Source organism: Varanus komodoensis, unplaced genomic scaffold, assembly GCF_004798865.1.
Source record: "Varanus komodoensis strain SLA01 unplaced genomic scaffold, ASM479886v1 scaffold3, whole genome shotgun sequence".
NCBI lineage: Eukaryota > Metazoa > Chordata > Lepidosauria > Squamata > Varanidae > Varanus > Varanus komodoensis.
Window position 1 is genome coordinate 4,654,476 of NW_025335761.1, and position 19,086 is coordinate 4,673,561.

Consider the following 19,086-nt stretch of genomic DNA (forward strand, 5'->3'; position numbering starts at 1 on the left):
ACATTAGTCAGAGTCAGGTGATTATTGTGCAGAAATCTGCAGTGATTTATCTGTTTTTGTTGCTGTTACCTGCTGTCAGTTTGCCTCCAACTGATAACAACCCTATAACTGAAAGCCCTCCAAATTGCCCTGTCCTTGACAGCCCTGCTCAGCTCTTGTAAATGCAAGGCTGTGCCTCCCTTCATGGGATCGATCCATCTCTTAGTTGGTTGTTGTCTTTTCCCTTTGCCTTTCCCTAGCCTTATTTTCTTCTCCAGTGAATCTTGCTTTCTCATGATGTGCCTGAGGCACAACAGCTTCAGTTTCGTCCTTTGTCCTTACAGTGAAAGTTCTGTTTTGATTTGATCTAGGATGCAGTTCTTCATCTTTCTGTAAATCACATGAATTAAAATGTTTGGAGGTTGCGTTGGACACTTTGGTAGCCAATGAATCCATGCCATGCTTTGTAGGTTGTACTGTTTGCGTTTCTGTCTATTACTTGGAACACTTTGGTTGTATTGCTTGTTAATATGGCCCTTTCCTCCTCTATTCCCTGCATAAATTGGGACAAACAAAACCAAACACAAACTATCAAGGATTCAGTGATAATGCCTGCTTTATCATCCTGTTCTACATAGTATTCCGCTTCAGTAAGTCACAGGATATGCAGAACTGCAGTAAATGTGTGCTTGTTGCCAAGAAAAATGTCACAGAAACACTGGTATATTGAATTAAAGGACAGTGTGGACTGGTATCTTGTCCTTAATGGTGCCCAGTTAATTATGGTCAAGAAGGAAACCATCTCCTTGCAAGGAGACAAGCTTTGATATATTCACTGCAGTCGTGCTTTCATTTCAGCAGTGTAAAAGGAAAAGAAACTTCCTGCCAAGTGGAGCAGTTTTCTCCATTCTGTAATTAAAACAATCTTTTGCTTAATTTATTTCTGTGAAAACTCACTGAAGTAAGACTGAATCTTCATGCAGTAAGTACATCAAATGGGGAATAAGAAGCTTGGATAGAATCCCAGGTATTGTAGTATCTTGATTTACTGCCAGATATGCTTCACTGAATCCATCTACAAAAGATATCCAAGTTATCTTTACACATTGTTTCAAAAGGCGAGTCTTTCTAGGCACTCGTGATTTGCTTGTAAAGTTTTAGAATTTATGGAATTGCCAATTGGGTGTAAGTGCCCTAATGAAACTGGCATTAGGATGAAATTATATTTACGTCAAGTACTTGCTAGATTCCTTTCATGTTTAAATAGGAGATGGTTTGAACTTGACCTAACACCAGCTCCTCCTCCTTGTGCTGGCAAGGAAATAGGTAGGAACGTGTGTCATTTTTCTAATATTTCATTTATGTATTTAACTAGCAAAATGAGAATCTATTAGAGAAAATTCTCTCTCCTATCAGTGTATAATTAATTATACTTGAACACACGCATACCAATGTCAAGTTCTGCTCTGCCACCGGCCAGGGCTTCATAAAACATTCATGCTGATACAGTAATATTAAGAATATCTGTGCTTTGCATTACTCACTTGGATATGACAGCATTGCAGCTCTCTGAATGAATTTGCCGATCTGTCCAGAAGTAGCCATTGATAGAAATGCAGGAATGGGGGGACATTTTTTAAAAAATAAAACATGTATGTGAGAATGGAATTGCCTATTCCTTGGAATCCCACTCATGTGTAACAAACAGAGATGGATTAGTTATTATACCCGCTGCTGTCACATGCTTCCACCCACCCCTTTCCTAAGACAAGCATGCAATTGCAAGTTTCACTTGCAGACGCTTCCCTGCACCCCACTTGGCAGGGAGAAGATAGTTGGTCAGAAGGTGCAGCCTTTTGGCAGGGAGGGAATGTTAAATGAAAATAGTTTTTGACTATTTAAAGATGACGCTGATGCCTAGGCAGATTTTGATCTGTGCCATTAGCTTAAAAGTGTCTATTCTCTTAAAATGTATATGATGACAATCTGTAATAAGCTACTGCTACTTTTTTGTATCAGGAGCACCGTTTAAAAACGCCATGTCTCCATTCACCCCAGCATCTTGAAATATCACGGAGGGTCACTTGATTCCTCAGTTTTGAATAGCTTGTTGTTGTTGAATTAGCTCAGGGTTAGAATTCTTAGCAGTCTGGACCAATGACTTGTTTGGGATCCAGGAGCTTGAAAGTGTCCAAATGGTTTCCCGTTGATTTTGGTAAAATAGGCAAGCCCATGCACATATTATGATTGCCATGAAGAGTAATTAGTGAGGATTTCTTCCACTGCAGTTAGTTCCTCCACTGACATCAGTGGGGCTTTCTATACATTTAGGAGACACATCTGAGGATGCACACCAAGTTGATGTAGGCTTGCCAGTTGACTGGAAATGATGTGTTATGCTGCTCAAAACAGCATAACACATCACAGTTGATCCTACCTCTCATTTCGTTGCTGCATCTAAGGCTGAAAGCTCAGTCTTCATCACAGACCTGCAACTCATTAATTAAGCTACACCCATGAAATAGTGAAAACCAGCTTCAGAGTAATACCCCAGAATAATTGCTTTGACACCACTGAGTGATTCCTGGCAAATTAACTCCCCTGGTCTTGTTTAATTCATTTATTTTATTTTAGGTTAAATAAACAAATCGTTTCAATGCAATGATCCTTGGACCATTTACAATAAAATCAATACCTTTCAATAAAATAATGTTGAGAACAATAGTATTTTAAAGCTACATGAAAACCTAACCAGCAGTTAAAAATTCTTAAGGTTAAAATACTTTAAAAGCCTGGGAGAACAAAAAGGTCTTTCCCTAGTACTGAAACTTTTCTAGGTTAGGCATCCTGTGAGCTTCCCTGTAAAGAGAGTTCCAAAGAGGGCATCATGGTTATTAATGCTTTCTGTTCAGTTATTACCTGCCTTTCCTTGGGTGGTAGAAGAGCTTGGAGTTGACTAAAGAGGCTGATCTGGTTTGTTTGATTAGACTTGACATGTGCTTCACGTTTTCACCAAGAAAAAATGGGCTCGAGCTAGCTTACAATCATAAATAAAACGTTGTAAAAATGTTAACAAAGCAAATGCAGTAAAATACAATAAAGACACAATAGTAATTGAATAAAGCAAGATCTAGTTCAACTGACCCATGTATACACAAAAGGCCTGCTTGATTAAAGAGGTCTTTGCCTGATAGCAGATGAAAAGCAGAGAGGGAGCAATCCTAGCCTCAGAGTTCCAGTGCCTGGAAGCAGCCACTGAGGAAGCTGTCTTTCTCACTGTCATCAAACATGCTTTTGTGGATAGCTGTCTCAGAAAAAGGAAAGCTACTGAAGATCTTAAGTCCCAGAAAGGCTTGTATGGTAAAAAGTGATCTTTCAGGTAGCCTAGTTCCAAACTGCACTGGCTTTTCAAAGGCATAACCAGCACTTTAAATGCTGCCAAGAAGGAGTGGTAGTTAGTGAAGCTGTTGTAACAAGGGAGTACATGAATCAACTCATTTAATTTCGTGAACAGCCCTCAAAACCTAGCAACCTTCTTTGGCTCAACTCCCTAGGAAAGGACATGCAGGAATGATAGTGCCAACTGCCCATCTTCTCTCCAATCCAGAAGTCAACCAGGGTTGTAAAAGAATTGCCTGCAGGAGCGAAAATCCCCAAGACCCATCAGAAAACTATGCAGATTCATCAGTCTCCTTAATTCCAGAAACACCAAATCCTAGCAAGTCTAAACCCGAGGAAGTAATGAACTGTCTATGACAACGGAACTCTAAGCCAAGGTCACAAATCATCTGCTTCTACATAGTTCAAAGTGTGCCCACTGTATCAGGGACCAGATACTAAGTGGGATGGGACTACTTAGGGGGCCGTGAAGTCGAGAGTTGGCCTCAGCAGGTATGTTGAAGTTGGAAAGTGGGACTGACAGTACCTCATCAGAATCCCTATATACAAAGTCAAAACCAAAAAAAACTGGATGGAACACCTGGACAAGGGGGTAGAATAATGACAGAACACTGCACCTCTGCCCCTGCAGCCAGCCAAACTTTGCCTGCTATAACATGTAAAACTCAAGGGGACCAAGCTGGCAGAGATGTATTCCCGCCGTCTCATGTAGCCAAGTCTCTGTGATACAAGCCAAGTCGCCATGCTCATCCAGGATCAAGTCCTGGGTGGCTGTTGGTTTCCCATTCACCACCCCAGCACTGAGCAGCAGTATCTTCAATCCAAGGACGCTGTCTACATAGCAGACAGCTTGGGAGCCCCCTGGTCCATTCACCACCCCATAACCACTGAGCTGCTTCCCAGAACAATTCAGCTTGCTTCAGGTACCTGCCACCAAGGCATCTGGATAAACACCAGCATTTTGTACTGAATTTGCAAACGCATAGGAAGCTGGTCATACTTTTTTCAGTTTGCTTCTCAGCAAGCTGCATTCAATGCCAACTCGACTTGCTGAGTCATCTCCAAGGGAAGTCCTATGTGTAGCACATTACAATAGTCTAATGGACAGATTATCAAAGTCTTGCTAACTTTGGTCAAGAATACAAGTACCTGTCCAGGAAAGTGCACTCTCATGCATAGCGGAAAACTGTTGAAGGCACTTGGCGTCAGTGATGAAAGCTGAATCTAGGAGTACCCAAAAGTGCAAACATGATCTTTGGGAGGGAATGTGTCTGCATCCACAGCCGTCTGAATATCATTTCTTTAAACAGATCAACCATCGGTTCTTCTTAATGGTAAAGAAATGAAGAATATATTTCAGGTTTTCTGTAGTGTAAGACCTGGGGGAACACAGTGCAGCTACTGCACGAATAAAAATCTGTTATACTTTAAAGTCAGTGTGCCTGAAAGATTGGCTTTGCAGCCATACTTAAAGCTATGATGTAATTCATATTCTTTATGTAATAGAATCACATTTTTAATCTAAAGCATAGTCTATAAATGAGGGATGCACAACCCTGAGAGCTGCATGTGGTCTCTGATGTGGGGACTGAGAGCTACATGTGTGTGTAGGGTTATATGACCGTCTGGTGGCTGCTTCCATACAGCTTCCTAGAAAACATTCTGGTCTTCAGTTCTCAAAGGGCAGATCTTCTGCGTGCTGGTTCCTGGATGCCCTTACTCTGGAAGTAGTGGCAGGAAATAGTGAGTAGGAATCAGACTATATCAGGAATTTCACTGGTTGTGGTGGGGAGGGCAGAAGCACATGGCCCACAAATGGTGCCCCACACACATACACTATGTATCTGTTCAGAACAACATAAATCTGCTACCTCCTGAAAGAATTCACAGTCATGTTTCATCATGAGCCATGCAATTACAAAGCTAATACAAAGCACAAATAGTCAGTGTTTTCTTCCATGACAGCATCTTCAGTTAGTTCAATTGGGCATAGCTGTCTTCATCAGCATCTAAAGGCCAGAATCCTGTAACACGTTTATTGTGTAAATAGGATGTTTGACCCAGGCTTACTCAGTTCACATGCATAAAGTCATTTTCATTTAGTCAAGCTACATTAGGTATCTTGATAGCCAAGCTTCCTCCTACTCAAGCTCAAAGCAAATTGCCTTAGAAATAAGCCAAAGCATTAATGATTTTAGGAGAAAATGGCTTATTTCCAACCCAATCTGAATTTAGCTTGTGTCAAGCAGTAAAATCATCTAAGCTTCCTCCTATATAACCAGACCCTTTCCACTTATTTTTCCCAGATTGCCTCACAACATCCAAACCAACTCAGGTAAGAAGAAGAGAAGGAGAGGTATTCCTGCCTGTTAGTCTGCGTTGCATTTGTCCAAGCCAGATGTAGTCCTTGGGAGCTGTAGTTTTCTGAAAGGCAACAACTATTTCTGCAGCTCCGCATGAGTTTACATTTTCCAGACTGTGGGATAGGTAGGGTAGGAATGATACCTGAAGGAGCGCCTTCTTCCCTATGTGCCCTCCCGCCCCTTGAGGTCTGAGGTGGAGGTCTGCTTGGGGAGCCCACCTTGAAGGAGCTTAGGAGGATGACTACCCGGAGGAGAACCTTCTCTGCGGTGGTGCCCCAACTATGGAATACGCTCCCCATAGAGGTTCACCTGGTGCCAACGTTAAATTATTTTCCTGCCATTTTAATGTTTAATTCATTTTAACTGGGGTTTTACTATTTCAAATTGTCAGATGCTGCTGTGGTGTTTTGTTTTATTTTATTCGTTTTTTATTGTAAGCCATCCTGGGACACTAGTGGTGGATGGGTTAGAAAAGCTTTTAATAAACAAACAAACAAATGACGGCTTGTTACTAGAAAAAGTAGAGTGGCAGTAAGGAAGGGTGGGATGGTATTCAGCAGTGGTGATATACAGGAGTTTGTGGCAAGCTTGATGGGGGGAAAATTGAGGTCATAATACTCACTTTGTATTTGAGACGCCAAATTATGAACCTCTGACACTGGTTTTAGCGTGATGTCACTGATTTCAGAATGCCTTCGTATCAGATGTGCTGTGATGGAAAGAGCACCTCACTAGCTGATAGGAGACGATTGTTCTATTAGGTACTTGAGACATTGTTTCTAGCTCTGCATATTTTCATTACATCGTCTCCATGCTAGGAAGTCTGTACACACATTGGATTATACATGGGGTTATACAGAAGAAGTTCCTTACTGAAAGGGTCACTGAGAGGTGGCAAATAAATGAAAGTGAACTCTGAATGGATGAACTATGGCAAAGGGAATTAGACAAAGTCATGGAGGATAAAAGTACCACTGGCTACTAGTTATATTAGCGATATGCTGTCTCCAGAGGCAGTATGCTACATTCACCGGTTGCTGGGGAAAATGGACCGGATGGTGCAACTTTCCGGTGGCCAGCTGGTTGGCCACCACAGTGCTGGCCTAGATAGACTCCTCATCTGATCCAGCATGTTCTTAACACCCCTCAGAATTTCAATCTGAACAATAGCTACGTCAGAGTATTTACCACCATTTTAATTTGTCTCTGTTGCAAGGAAATCTGATTAGCATTATTATCATCATCATCATTATAATAATAATAATAATTATTATTTTGTTTAAATCCACCTTATAGGGCCTTTTCTCTGAAGCATTCTTCTTCTAGTCAGCAATTTTACATACTAACCCAGTAGTAAAATAGTTGGACAGGTTCACTCAAAGTAAATGACAAATTGTCTTGAAGCACTATTCTAATTTTGTGTCTTAAGCAGGGGGTTTGTTTTATTTTATTATTTATACCTTGCCAGTCCTGGAGGCTCTGAGTGGTTATATTTTTTAAGTAACTTCACAATGATTAATGCTATCAATAACACTTGATAGTGGAAAACTAGTCAGAATGTAAAAAGAGTAGAAAACTTCTTATTTCCCTTGAGTAGTTAGACTTATGAGGTTGCTAGTTAAAGACAGGCTTGTATTTCAGGCACGATGATGTTCTTATTAGCAGACCTCTGTGCTGATTAAATTCAAATTTTAATTTTTGCTGGACATGATTTTTTTTCTAATGATAAGATGTTTCAGCAATAGGAAAATTTTTCCTATAATACTAACATGGGGTCATAATACTGTTTTAACATGGTGTGCTGACTAACCTTTTTTCCTTACTCTAGAGAGCTGTAAATTATGCTCATTTTAGACATTCTGAGAACATTTTTCTCCTTATACATTGCTACTTTCCTTTTGGAAAGTAGAAAGTTAAAGTGACTGAACATGTGGAAGCCTAAATTGGAAAGTTAAAGTTGCTGAACATGATTCCTGTTATTGCATAGTAGAACACTCAAATAAAACGAGTGTTCATATGGTGCAGTTATGATTAGAAAGTCATTTCAGCATTTTAGGCCATCTTTCAGGAATTAACCTTCCCTAGATGGCTCAGACATCAACATTTAATTGTAACATATTTAAAATCCTAAAACTATAATCACTAAAACATCTAAAAATCTTGAAACAGCAGTAAATTATCAATATCAGCATAAAATAAATAGAAAAACAGCCAACCATTAAAAATTTAGTAGCAGATAACACTACAATATCAGTTTAAAGCAATTTGGAATGAAAGGTCTTCAGCATGGGAGTAGGAAATGCCTCCCAAAAGCTACCATGAAAAGGTCCTGTCGCTAGTGTTTGTTCCCGTAATACTTGTCAATGGCAGGCCCACAAACAGTTCCTCATCTGAGGCTGATCTGGGCAGGTTTGCGTTCAGGAAGTTCTTCAAATAATGTGGTCTCAAAGCTTTCAGGACTTCCAAGTTAGCCACAAACACAAAATGGATCCAAAAGACAAGTTGTGTAATATGTGCTATGGTTGTTTGGCTCTCATAAATAAACGCATGGTTGCATTCTGCACCAGCTGAAGCTTCCAAGCCGTCTTCAGTGGGAGTTCTAAATATGCTTTATTGCCATAACTTAACCTTGTATAACCAGAATATGTATGGCTATGGCAAAGTCAGCTGGTGATTCAGACTAAGCTGTTAAAAGGCACTCCTAGTCACTGAAGCCTTTGTACTTCCACCAATAGTGCTGAATTCCCTTGGAGGCTTAGCTTTACAAGGAGTGGGCAACACCATCCAGAACCAGTTGCACACCTCCATTCTGATCAGTAGAAATCCACGCCTATGGTTGTCTTCATTGTATCTCTATAATGTTTCAGATTGTTTGCCTTGCATCCAAACTGTTTGGAGACACTTGCTCAAGATGCTCTAGAACTGTTAGATGGAAATGACTTCTGTACTCCAGCCCAAATCCCTGGATGACTTCACACAGTGATTTCATGTGGATTCAAAAGTGCTTGCAATGTCTGAACAGGATTTTGTTTGTTTCTGCTTTCTGGGCTGAATTTTGACCTTGGTCACAGGATGCTGTGCGTTTCTAAATCATTCTGACACTTTTTTTTTGGAGAATGAAACCACATGGACTGTTGATCTGACTGCATCTCTTCCCTTGAACATTTCCTGAAAAGATTGGTGATCATAAAAGTAATATACCAGTGCAGATAGATGTGCTAGCAGTTTTTTAAAACAGCCCTTCATGAAAATAGTGTTTGAATGCCTGCACTACATTTAAAAGTGGATTAAAATACACTTTACAGTGTATCTAAATCACGCTTAAGCTAGCAGTATTTCTTGCCAACTGCAGCTGATTCTGCAGGCTCATTAAACCCTTGGATTGTAACAGAGCCTTATTATCACTGTGCTTTCTCTCACTTACGAACCAATGACCTATGGTACCGACACAGTATCTTTTAGCTAATTTTACATTTTTATATAATATCAGTTATGTTGTTTCTGCATCTAATTGAGAACACTATATGTACAGTATATGGAATATCAAGCAGCATGGTTCGTGCACTGAGGGATTACAATGCAAGAGTGGAACTACATTCAACCATGGCAAAGTGTACTCCATAGTATACGTTTGATAAAGGGATAGGAGAGCATTACAGGGGAAATTCAATGGGCAGGAAGATATTTTCATCTTTTTCCCAGTCTAACCTACTTCCATCCTTGGATCCTGCCTGAGAAAGGAAATGAGCAAGACTAGCCCAAGGCGGTATTCAGAGAAGAGAATGGTTGGTGGAGATCAGCCCTGCCTCTCCCCATCAAATTTCCCCTGAATATGTTCTCCTCATCTCTGCATTCATCCCACATTTGATGAGGTACATGAGATTGAGAAGCCCTGCTTGAGATCTTACAAGCCAGATAAACATCTGACCTATGTCACATCTGGAAATCCCCATGGATTGGGTAAATGGGTTCATCATTCAGGAGCACTGTCATTTATAATTATAAATGACAATTACCCATGGCACTTAAAATCCTCCAGTGCAGCTAAATGAATGGTTCTTTGGACCTGAGAGAATGAGGTAAAAATCACCAGTCAACCTGGCATTCTCGGGGGGACCGATAGTAAAGGCGACACCAGACAAAATCTGGCTTGACATCACAGATGCATGTCTGGGTGCCTTGCCTTTTTCCTACAACTTCAGGGGCTGAGATGGTTCTGTGGATTGTCCCAGAGGCCTTGCTGCCCTAGCCTACCTCACGAAACCTTTACTGATGATAAATCATTTAAGTATTGTGAATTGGTTTGCACATCATGTGCGAAGCTTGATTCTATCAAAGTCTTTCCTTTTATAGCTCTTAAGATTAATTTAAAACTGCAAGTTAATATTCACGTGTTCTTGGCTTATTTTCTCACTTTGCTGATCTTTCCTTTTTTCTTCTTTCTGTGCTGAAACTGGGACGGAAGAGGTGCTCAAGATAATTATCCAGCATTGTAAGAAATAAAAAGGAGAGAAGGTGAAAGGTGAAGTTCTGGGTCTTCATTCTGATGAGTTGGTGTGTAATCATCCTGCAGTGCTAAGCAATTGCTGGAATGAACTGTACAGTGACCACCATTGCTCTTGCAAAGTGCAGTCGGTGTGTAAGAAAGGTTTGATGTGGTAATGCACAGTGGTTGGTAATAGATTGAGATTTGTGTTCCTTGATGACTGTCAGAACCTCACATTGTATATCTAGGTTTTACAAATGAAAATTAGATGATTTATGGAAGGCGGGTATATAGGGGCCTGCCTTATACCGAATCTGAGAACTTCTGCATGCAACGTCTGTCTCTAGTACTGAGTTATTACCCTTGTCCATCAATAGCCATTAGCTATGATGGCCAAATGGAACCTCCATGAAGTTTATAGCTGAAGCCCAGATTCTTGAAACAAATAGGGAATGGCCATCGCACTTGTGCCATCTTTATGACTTTTCAGAGACATTCATCTATATACCATTGGAATCAGGATGCTGCACTAGATGGAAAGTTGTATATTATAATTTGCATTCTGCAGACATAGATCCATCTTGGCTGCCATTGCAAACATTCCAATTTAGTTCAGGTGCATATTGAATAATATCTATATCCCTTCATTCTGTTGCATGTATTTTTAGGATTGCTTTTTGCTAGACAGGACAATGTGTGCAGCTAGTTGCTATCTCCTCTGGAACTACTCTTTTAGATAATTCTTCAAGAAGTGGACTTGTACAGCTCAAAATGTGTATAATACCGGGTTGATTTCCGGCAATTATAAAATAGGGACAGGAGCAAGAAAAAGCAGCTACTTATCTTCAGTGCAGCTTGCAAGGGAGAGAAGTCAAGCACACTGATCTTTGCCTGCACACATTCTAATAATCCATTTAAGGGGAAAAAACTGTCTAAAATTGTCTCCATAACTTTTGTGGTACCATCAAGATATAGAACGCTATGTTAGACCCGCCCACCCCCTGTTTTCACAAGCTGTACCAGGTTCAGCAGAGATATCTGGAAGAGAAATAGATATGGCCCACTGATGTGTCAAGAGCTTACAATTGTACTGAGCTTGGCTACCAAAAAAGCTGCCTGCTCCTAACCAGTATCTGTGACTTACGTATTCAGTGCTCAGATAATGTCCATTTCCACCTAGTTCTGTCTAATAAGGTCAGTACTGTGACTGCAGCCTCTTACAAGAAAGAACAGTGATTTATAATGCGTCTTATTCCCTAGCCAAACCTTTCCTCTAAGATTATTCCTGAGAAGGCCCACACAAACATTCTCTTACATTGGCTTAGTGGGTTACAAAGAATTAAGAAACAGCAGAATCCATTGGGCCACCTGGAGCTCTGATCAAGCTGGTCTGGATGCTGCTTCAATATGCACTCAGCAATTGGGTTTTTATTATTTTAAGGAGCAGCTGTTTCTGAACCTATTGGAATTTAAATGTGCTCTTACAGGGCTATCTTTTGTTGGAGATGGACAGTGACTTGTGTTCATTAAAGCGGCAGGTGTCTGCTCCCATTATGTATTTCAAAAGCTTTTAGCCCTGATGAGGTGTGAAACAGCTGGGCTGGTGCAGAGGCTTTAGCCAGACAAAGTAATGGCCTCTCCAATTCTAGTGTCTATGTGACTTAATACAATTGGTCCTAGACCTTTTTAATAATTTTAAGATGGTGTAATTTGTTCATGGTTAATAAAACAATCTTATGAGTGCAGCCTGTAATGTTTTCCATTACCAGCTTCTGTTCATTTTAACTATTCACAGACCTCGTATACGTACTTTTTATCCTCAGAGCTTCTAGTCTGCACACTCAGCATGTTTCCAGATAATGAGGTTTAATAGGCAAAAGTGGTTTTGATGAACTCACTCTACCTAGTGCCATTAGAATACTTTGGTCCTGCTAAAGAAACCGAAGAAGACTGGGGACTGCATGAATTGGGAGTTAATTCAACTTGCCTGCACTCTGCTCTGTCATAAAACAGAGCTAACACTCTTATACATTTCCCCATGTCAAACCCAGCTCTTCACAGAGAAATGTTCCACCTGCATTACCAGGAAACGTAATTCAGTCGCTTCGTCTGCAATGTATAAACATTTGCTGAGAATTATTAGAGCAGAACTAAAAGGCCATACGTTTCTCCGCAACTGGAAATTGAGTATCCAGACAAAATGCTGCCAAGGCCCTTCGTTCCATGTCCAGCCACAGTCTGCTCTAGCCACTTGCTGCCCGCCACTTGGGGCAACTCGTGGGCCTATCCTCCTGGGGGCTGCTAAAGGGTGGTGCAAAACGTGGGGCGCTGCATTTTGCCCCCTGGGGGTCCAAGCAGTGTTTCGCCTCCCTGGCAGTAGCCCTGGGAACAGGTCAGTGCCAGCCACCAGTTCCGGGACCTAATTATTTTGTATGGATGTGGTGTAAATGGCATCATGCATGCCATTTAATGCAATATTGATTTTGTTAGCTGCTGAACAAACTGGTAAAGATAATGCTCAAAATCGGATAAACTTAACTTTATCTCACTACCTACATGCAGATACACATAAACAACAGGAGAGAGTACAAATGGATGCTGCAATAACATCTGTCACTACTAGAGATAACAGTTTGGTCACTTCTGTTCTTGGTTATCTCTGGTATTGAACAGCATGACGGCCCAATCCATGTGTACTCTTTTTGGTTGTTTATGACTGTATGTTTCTAGGCTGTGATATAAGTAACGTTATCAGATTTTGAACATTATCTGTCTTGGCCAATTCATTCATTCCAACTGATCTGTTGCTTTGAAGATTTCAGTTGGGATATATCTCCTGTTTGGTTTGGTTTGACCATACAAATGGAAAAGCGAGTTTCAAGTCAGTAGCCACATTGTGCATTGCTCTGTACCCCACCCTATTGAGTTCTGCCAGAAATATATGGTTTCATCTCTCCCTGCAAATGAATACTTTATCCTTACAGTCTGTGAGGTAGGCAAAGCTGAGTTATGTTGTGCCATCCATTGTGAGAGGATGTGAACTAGGTCTTCCTGATACAAGTCCATATAAGATCTAGGGACAACAAAGGATTGAGACAAACTCCCAGTCTATAAAACTGAACCTTTGGGAAGCATGCAACACTTTCCAGGATTTCTGTGCTTTCTGGCCTCACTTCAACCTATGCATTCACATGCATCCCGTCCTCAAACCCCAAGGAACATTCCAGGATTTCAACTGCTCCTGTGAGGTCAGGTGACACAGAGCAATTGGGCTGACTATTGTCAGCCTGCTAGTCACAGTCAATTCCAGAAAGCTCCAAGTGATCTCTCCCAGCAGTTTCATAACAGTGACAACAAAGATGGCACCATTTGAACATGGGTTCCATGCGCTAGCCTGACATTTGTCAGAGCACAAGTGCAAGGCAATCTGAATAGCTGTTTTGTTCCTTTTTTGGTGAGTCTATAAGAGGCAGCAGTCACAGCAACTGAGTTCTACTGAGATGAGTGGCAGTCCCACACTGTTAATCCTTTATTTAAAAATAACTTCAAGTTTAAGAGCAGAATGACAGGATCAGAAAATAGTAGGTTCTTGGGAAGCTTTCGGTCTGGTCTATAGCAGGAAAGACTGTTTCACAAATAGTGCTGGAGGGCATTGGTGACTCTTGCTTAGGATTTCTTCAAAGATGCAACAGAGCAAAGTATGACTGGAGTTTCTTTCTTAGCTAGCAAGGCAAGGATTATTTAAATACAGTTGCTTAAATTTAAATAATAGAATACTTGTAAAATCCACTGTTTTTCTTGACTGGGAAATTTTTGAAGTTACCATGGATTCTGCAGCTTGTATTTAGCCAAGTAGCGAGTTGTCGTTCTGAAATTTTAAACACAAAGCAAGGCTAGATTTTGACTTTAGGATATTTGGGGAAAGAGTGTCTTCTTGTTGAATCCCAGGAAACCATTTCCAAACTGTACAAAACTATTGAAGTGTCTGCAGTTCTCTTTGTTAGCAGCTGATAATTCTAATAATATGCAGCCTGTTGCTTATCAGAATCAAAAGGGATTTAAAAGAAACTGCCAGCCCTGAGCTTTCACTAGCTTCATATGGTAGTGCAGCGTGGGCAGGTGCAGGGCCTGGATTTAATCCTTTCTAGCCTCCATTCTTTTGTCTTTGCTTTAAGAAAGACTCATGTTTTTCTTTTTTCTTTGAGCAAAATAGGAACGGAGCAGTTTGTTTCTGAGAACAGAGGTGGCCCTGCACTGTCCAAACCGGTGTGTCCCAGAATTATCTAAGCTTATTCTCCTGATGCATGTAGCAGCTTTTGCAAACCTGGTGAGCTTCAGAAGGGTTGGACTACAGCTCCCATCATCCCCAGACAGTATGGTTGCTCTGGCTGTGGATGATAGGTGCCACCAAGCTGTAGGAGGCTGGTCTATAGCAAAAAAAAAGTTCACCTCGGGATATCAGGCTGTAAAACAGAGAGGTGGGGCCGGTGAGCTGTTGATTGCTGTGGACACATATGTTGGATTAGCACTGCACTGGGATTCAAGCAAGGCAGGCTTTGTGCTAAGATGTACCGCATGGCAACGGATGTGACTTTTCCCACTCAACTGTTTACTGAAAGCTTAATCATGAGTGCTGCTCCAAGGCTATATAAATCTTCTTGTCTTTCCTGTTGAGTTTCCTTTCCCTCCACAGTCATTGAGCACATCTGTTCAAAGCAAAAATGTCCGAAGCAAGCGAGAGGAAATGTACAATTTCAGTCAGCTGGTCTCCATTTTGTGTGCGCATGTTCTTGATAAGCTCATTTTCTGCATTTTCCAAAGGAGGGGGAAAATTCCTGGGAAGGCAGCCAAGCTGTGGTATATTAGCAAAAATACATCTAGGGAAGAGAAGCGCAGCCTCTCTTCGGTGGATACAAATCTTACCTTTCTCCTTTCCTCTCCCTCACAGAAGCTGACAGCAACCAGAATTATGTGACTACCGAGCCTCAGCTGATCTTCTATCCCAGCATTACCTATGCAGTCATTGGCAGCTCAGCCATTTTTGTACTGGTTGTGGCCCTACTCGCGCTTGTCTTGCACCATCAGCGAAAACGCAACAATCTCATGACACTCCCAGTACACCGACTGCAGCATCCTGTCCTCCTGTCCCGGCTAGTCGTCCTCGATCATCCCCATCAGTGCAGTGTCACATACAACGTCAACAACGGGGTCCAGTACATGTCCAGCCAGGCCTATCATAGGCCACCAGACTTAGACTCCCCACCGTCTTATTCAGAAGCTGTGTTAGACCAAAGGTACATTCTACATGCATGCAATCTCACACAAAGTCAATAGAAAATGTAGCTTCTAATTCTTCAGCATTGTTGTTTCTGGCTATAATTCTGTTGTTGCTCATGCCTCTTTCTTTTCATAATATACAGTGATGTAACTGTTTCCCATAAATGTTACTCTGTTTATATGGATTCGCACACCACTACAATTTTAGTTATTTGATAGCTGATAGTACTGAGTCCTGTTTGGATTTGGTCGCATATCTTCTATATTCAAGTCCAGCTTTACATAATTGTCTCCTTTGAAATGCAGTGGTTTAAAATCCAGTGTTTGAAAAATCATCTTTTCCCTATTGAAACATGCAGTATAAAGAGACTGACTATTTCTTGGGCAGTTACTCTTTTAACCTATTAATGTTACTTAGGTTAATATTACCTGAGTTTGCAGATGATTCTAAATGATTCCCTCATCTTAGTGCTATACTCCAAGTCCAGCTGCAGTAAAGGATCAAAGGATATTTTGTTCCTTCATGGTGGGGAAGAAAGCAAGTCTTACTGCAGTATATTGGGTTTGTTGGTTTAAGAGACATGGGTGCACTACTGCAGGAATAAGGGAGTGCAGAACCTGTAAAGGCTGACTAAAAACCTCAAAAAAAAAAAAAAACCCAACTGTGCAAAATATGTGGGCTGTGCTTGTCAGGGATGTATGAGGAGAGCCTCCATCAGGGCCCACATAAAGGATAGGCATGGTTGGGTACTTGCCAGGGACTCACATCCTGGCAGGGGTCCAGTGGCAAGAAGCCCCTCGACTTGCTCTTTCTCTTCACCATTGCAACTTGCCTATAAACGTGTATCTGGCACTGGCCCCGACAGCAGCAGTGAGGAGGACGAGGACGAGGAGGAACAGTAGATGCCCCAGCCTGCTTGCCCACCAGCCCTCTGACCTGTAAAGCGAACGAGGAGTAGCAACGATGAGAAAGGGAAGGAGGGGGAATAGCTGCAAGTGCCAGTGGTGACGGGAAGGTAGATTCACTGGGGAAAAGGGGCCTTGCACAAGGGACCCCCTGAAATTTGGAGCTGATATTGGTCTCCCCCATTGTGTCCTTGCTCTTCACCACTATTCCTTCAAGGACTTCTGCACTCGAAGCATGGAAAGGCTTGACCTCTGAAGAATAAATAATTAAAAGCAGGATTAAACTTTTAAAAAATCGCTCACAAGCAAGGGGGAAATAAGTTGTCATGCACATTAATGGCACCACTAAGTGCCCATGAGATTTCTGCAGCCTTGTTCTGCAGAGCACTTACAGTCACAATTCCCACTTGCAGGAGGAGAACTTGTATTTCCCAGCAAGAAAATATTGAGCTTTATGCCCTACAAGTGTTTGCATCCCTACAGCAGTAGTGTTACTTTGAGAGCAGACATCTGGTTCCCTCGCAACAGATGAGTTAAAAAGCTCATTTACTGTCTCCTCCCCTGCAAAAACAACAACAACCCAAAACAAAAAAGCCTTGGAAAAGAGTTAGGTTGGAACATTCTTTGTTCATGGTTATTTGTGGCAAATGCTGGCTAATTAGTGCTTGCATGCATTTATTCTGAAATGTTTCTCCAGAGTTCAAGAGGAAGCTCTAGAAAATTGGTGGCATGTCCACTTCCTCATCAAACACTGATTTGATAAAAGTACCGTTTGTCTGCGGTCCGTTGGGGGAGCTACCTAGCTACAACTGTGCGTTTTAGAAATGGGAAGTCAGTCAACTCATTTCTTGGCTGTGCCTCTAAGACCAGCACTGCTTTCAGCGATGATGGGTGGCTGCAGCTTTTGTAATGTTGATAGATTTCCAACATGTTTTCGAGTCAGTCTAGCAGTTCAGTTCTTAATCATTATTATCCCGGGGTTGCAAAGAATGAGCAGAGAGAAATGCCCTGTAGCACAGTATTAGCTTTTGCAAAATGTGCAATTAATCTGACTTTTTCATATTTGGGGAAAAAGCCAAGATGCTACATATATTCCAAGCACATTATTTCTGCTTACAAATGTATCTTTAAATGGGACTCGCCAACATCTTCTTTTCTGTGGCAGACTGAGTCCAACTTCCCTCTTATACGCATGTCTCAATGTGTTTTACAAACAGTACTTATCAGCAATTTGAATCCTAGGTAATTGTTCAGTTTTGTACTTTGTATTTATTTATTATGTTTTGACATTTATATGCCACCCCCTACTCTGGGCAGCTCACCACACTTAAAATCACAGGATCATTAAAACAATAAAACTAATAAAAACAATCAATCCATTAAAACAATCAACAATCATAAGACAACAATAAATAGGTCACTTCAATAGAACGATTCAATCCACCAGTAGGACAAACGTAAGATAATACATTGTTACAAACATTAAATTTTGTACCTCTCCCCATGTTTCAGGCATTACATCTAAACATATAGGGTAGCACCACAGGAAAGGTCTTTGGTTAATGTTAATTATTCTAACAAAAAAAGACTTGCAAAATCACTGCTGTGGAACATATGAAAATTATGTTTGTGGTGTCACAGATGCCCACCAATCAGTGCTGTACACAGCCAAATCCTATTTTCTAGCATCTCCGCATTTCCTGAATAGTTTGACCACACTTTGTTACTCTGGGACAATTGCTTTACAATTTGGTGGGACAAAATTCAGCTCGCCTGCGTTTTTTCATGCACGTAGTCACATCTCATCTCATTTGTACCTTGCAGCAGACCTCCATGGTTTGATCTTCCTCCACCTCCTTATTCCTCAGAAACCGAATCCCAGAATCATATAGACCTTCCTCCTTATCGATCTCGGACTGGGAGTATGGCGAGCACAGATGCTACAGTGGCAAGACGCCCAGGAACTACGGATGGCAGTCGAACAAGAGCCACGGCTGCTGGTACGGACTGTCACAGTATCCTGTGTGATATCACAGCTGGGCAAAGTGACTCCCTCATCAACTCAACTTCCGCCAGGGAAGTGTAAACCATTATTTATGAGGTTCTTCTGGATGTCTGCTTCAGCTTGGACAAGAGCAATGACGTTCAGAGTCACCTGAGCTCCTTGTATATGCTGACGGCAGTGCACTGCGGAGCCGCGCACCCTCTTGAAATGAGCTAGAGCTGTGCAGACCCCATTAAACATTCATTTCAAGGAATGTAAAGCAGACAAAAATGCCAAGGGCCCCAGCAATGCCAGGCTTTGAGCAGCATGTTCTGTGTTTGTCAGAACAGCTCTGACATTTCCGTTAGGATTCACCTGGACTTCTTCTATAGTATGTTATGCTTTTAAGGAATTTTAGGGGTGTTTACTATGTGCATGTGTCAGAATATAATATATATATATATATATATATACACACACACACACACACACACACACACACACACACACACACATGTGCCTGGATACACACCTGCATTTGAAAGCATCTCTATGTGTTGTTCTTTAAAATGTGTATTTATGACTGTAAGTATGTATATAATATACTAGCAAGTGAAACTTGTGTTAAGCAAATGTTGATGATTGGTACTAGAAGTCCCTCACGCACACAACTTTCCTGTTCGAGGTGTTTA

At 41.3% G+C, this 19,086-nt stretch overlaps 1 protein-coding gene across 1 annotated transcript in view; it reads left to right on the plus strand.

Moving 5' to 3' along the window:
* Window positions 1–18,780, plus strand: part of LDLRAD3 (low density lipoprotein receptor class A domain containing 3) — a 168,890-nt gene extending 150,110 nt beyond the window's left edge. Inside the window, exons 5-6 of the mRNA XM_044436607.1 lie at window positions 15,176–15,521; window positions 18,235–18,780. Coding sequence (XP_044292542.1) covers window positions 15,176–15,521; window positions 18,235–18,496 — 608 coding nt within the window. The 3' untranslated portion in view covers window positions 18,497–18,780. The remainder of the gene's footprint in view (window positions 1–15,175; window positions 15,522–18,234) is intronic.
* The last annotated feature ends 306 nt before the right edge of the window (window positions 18,781–19,086 follow it).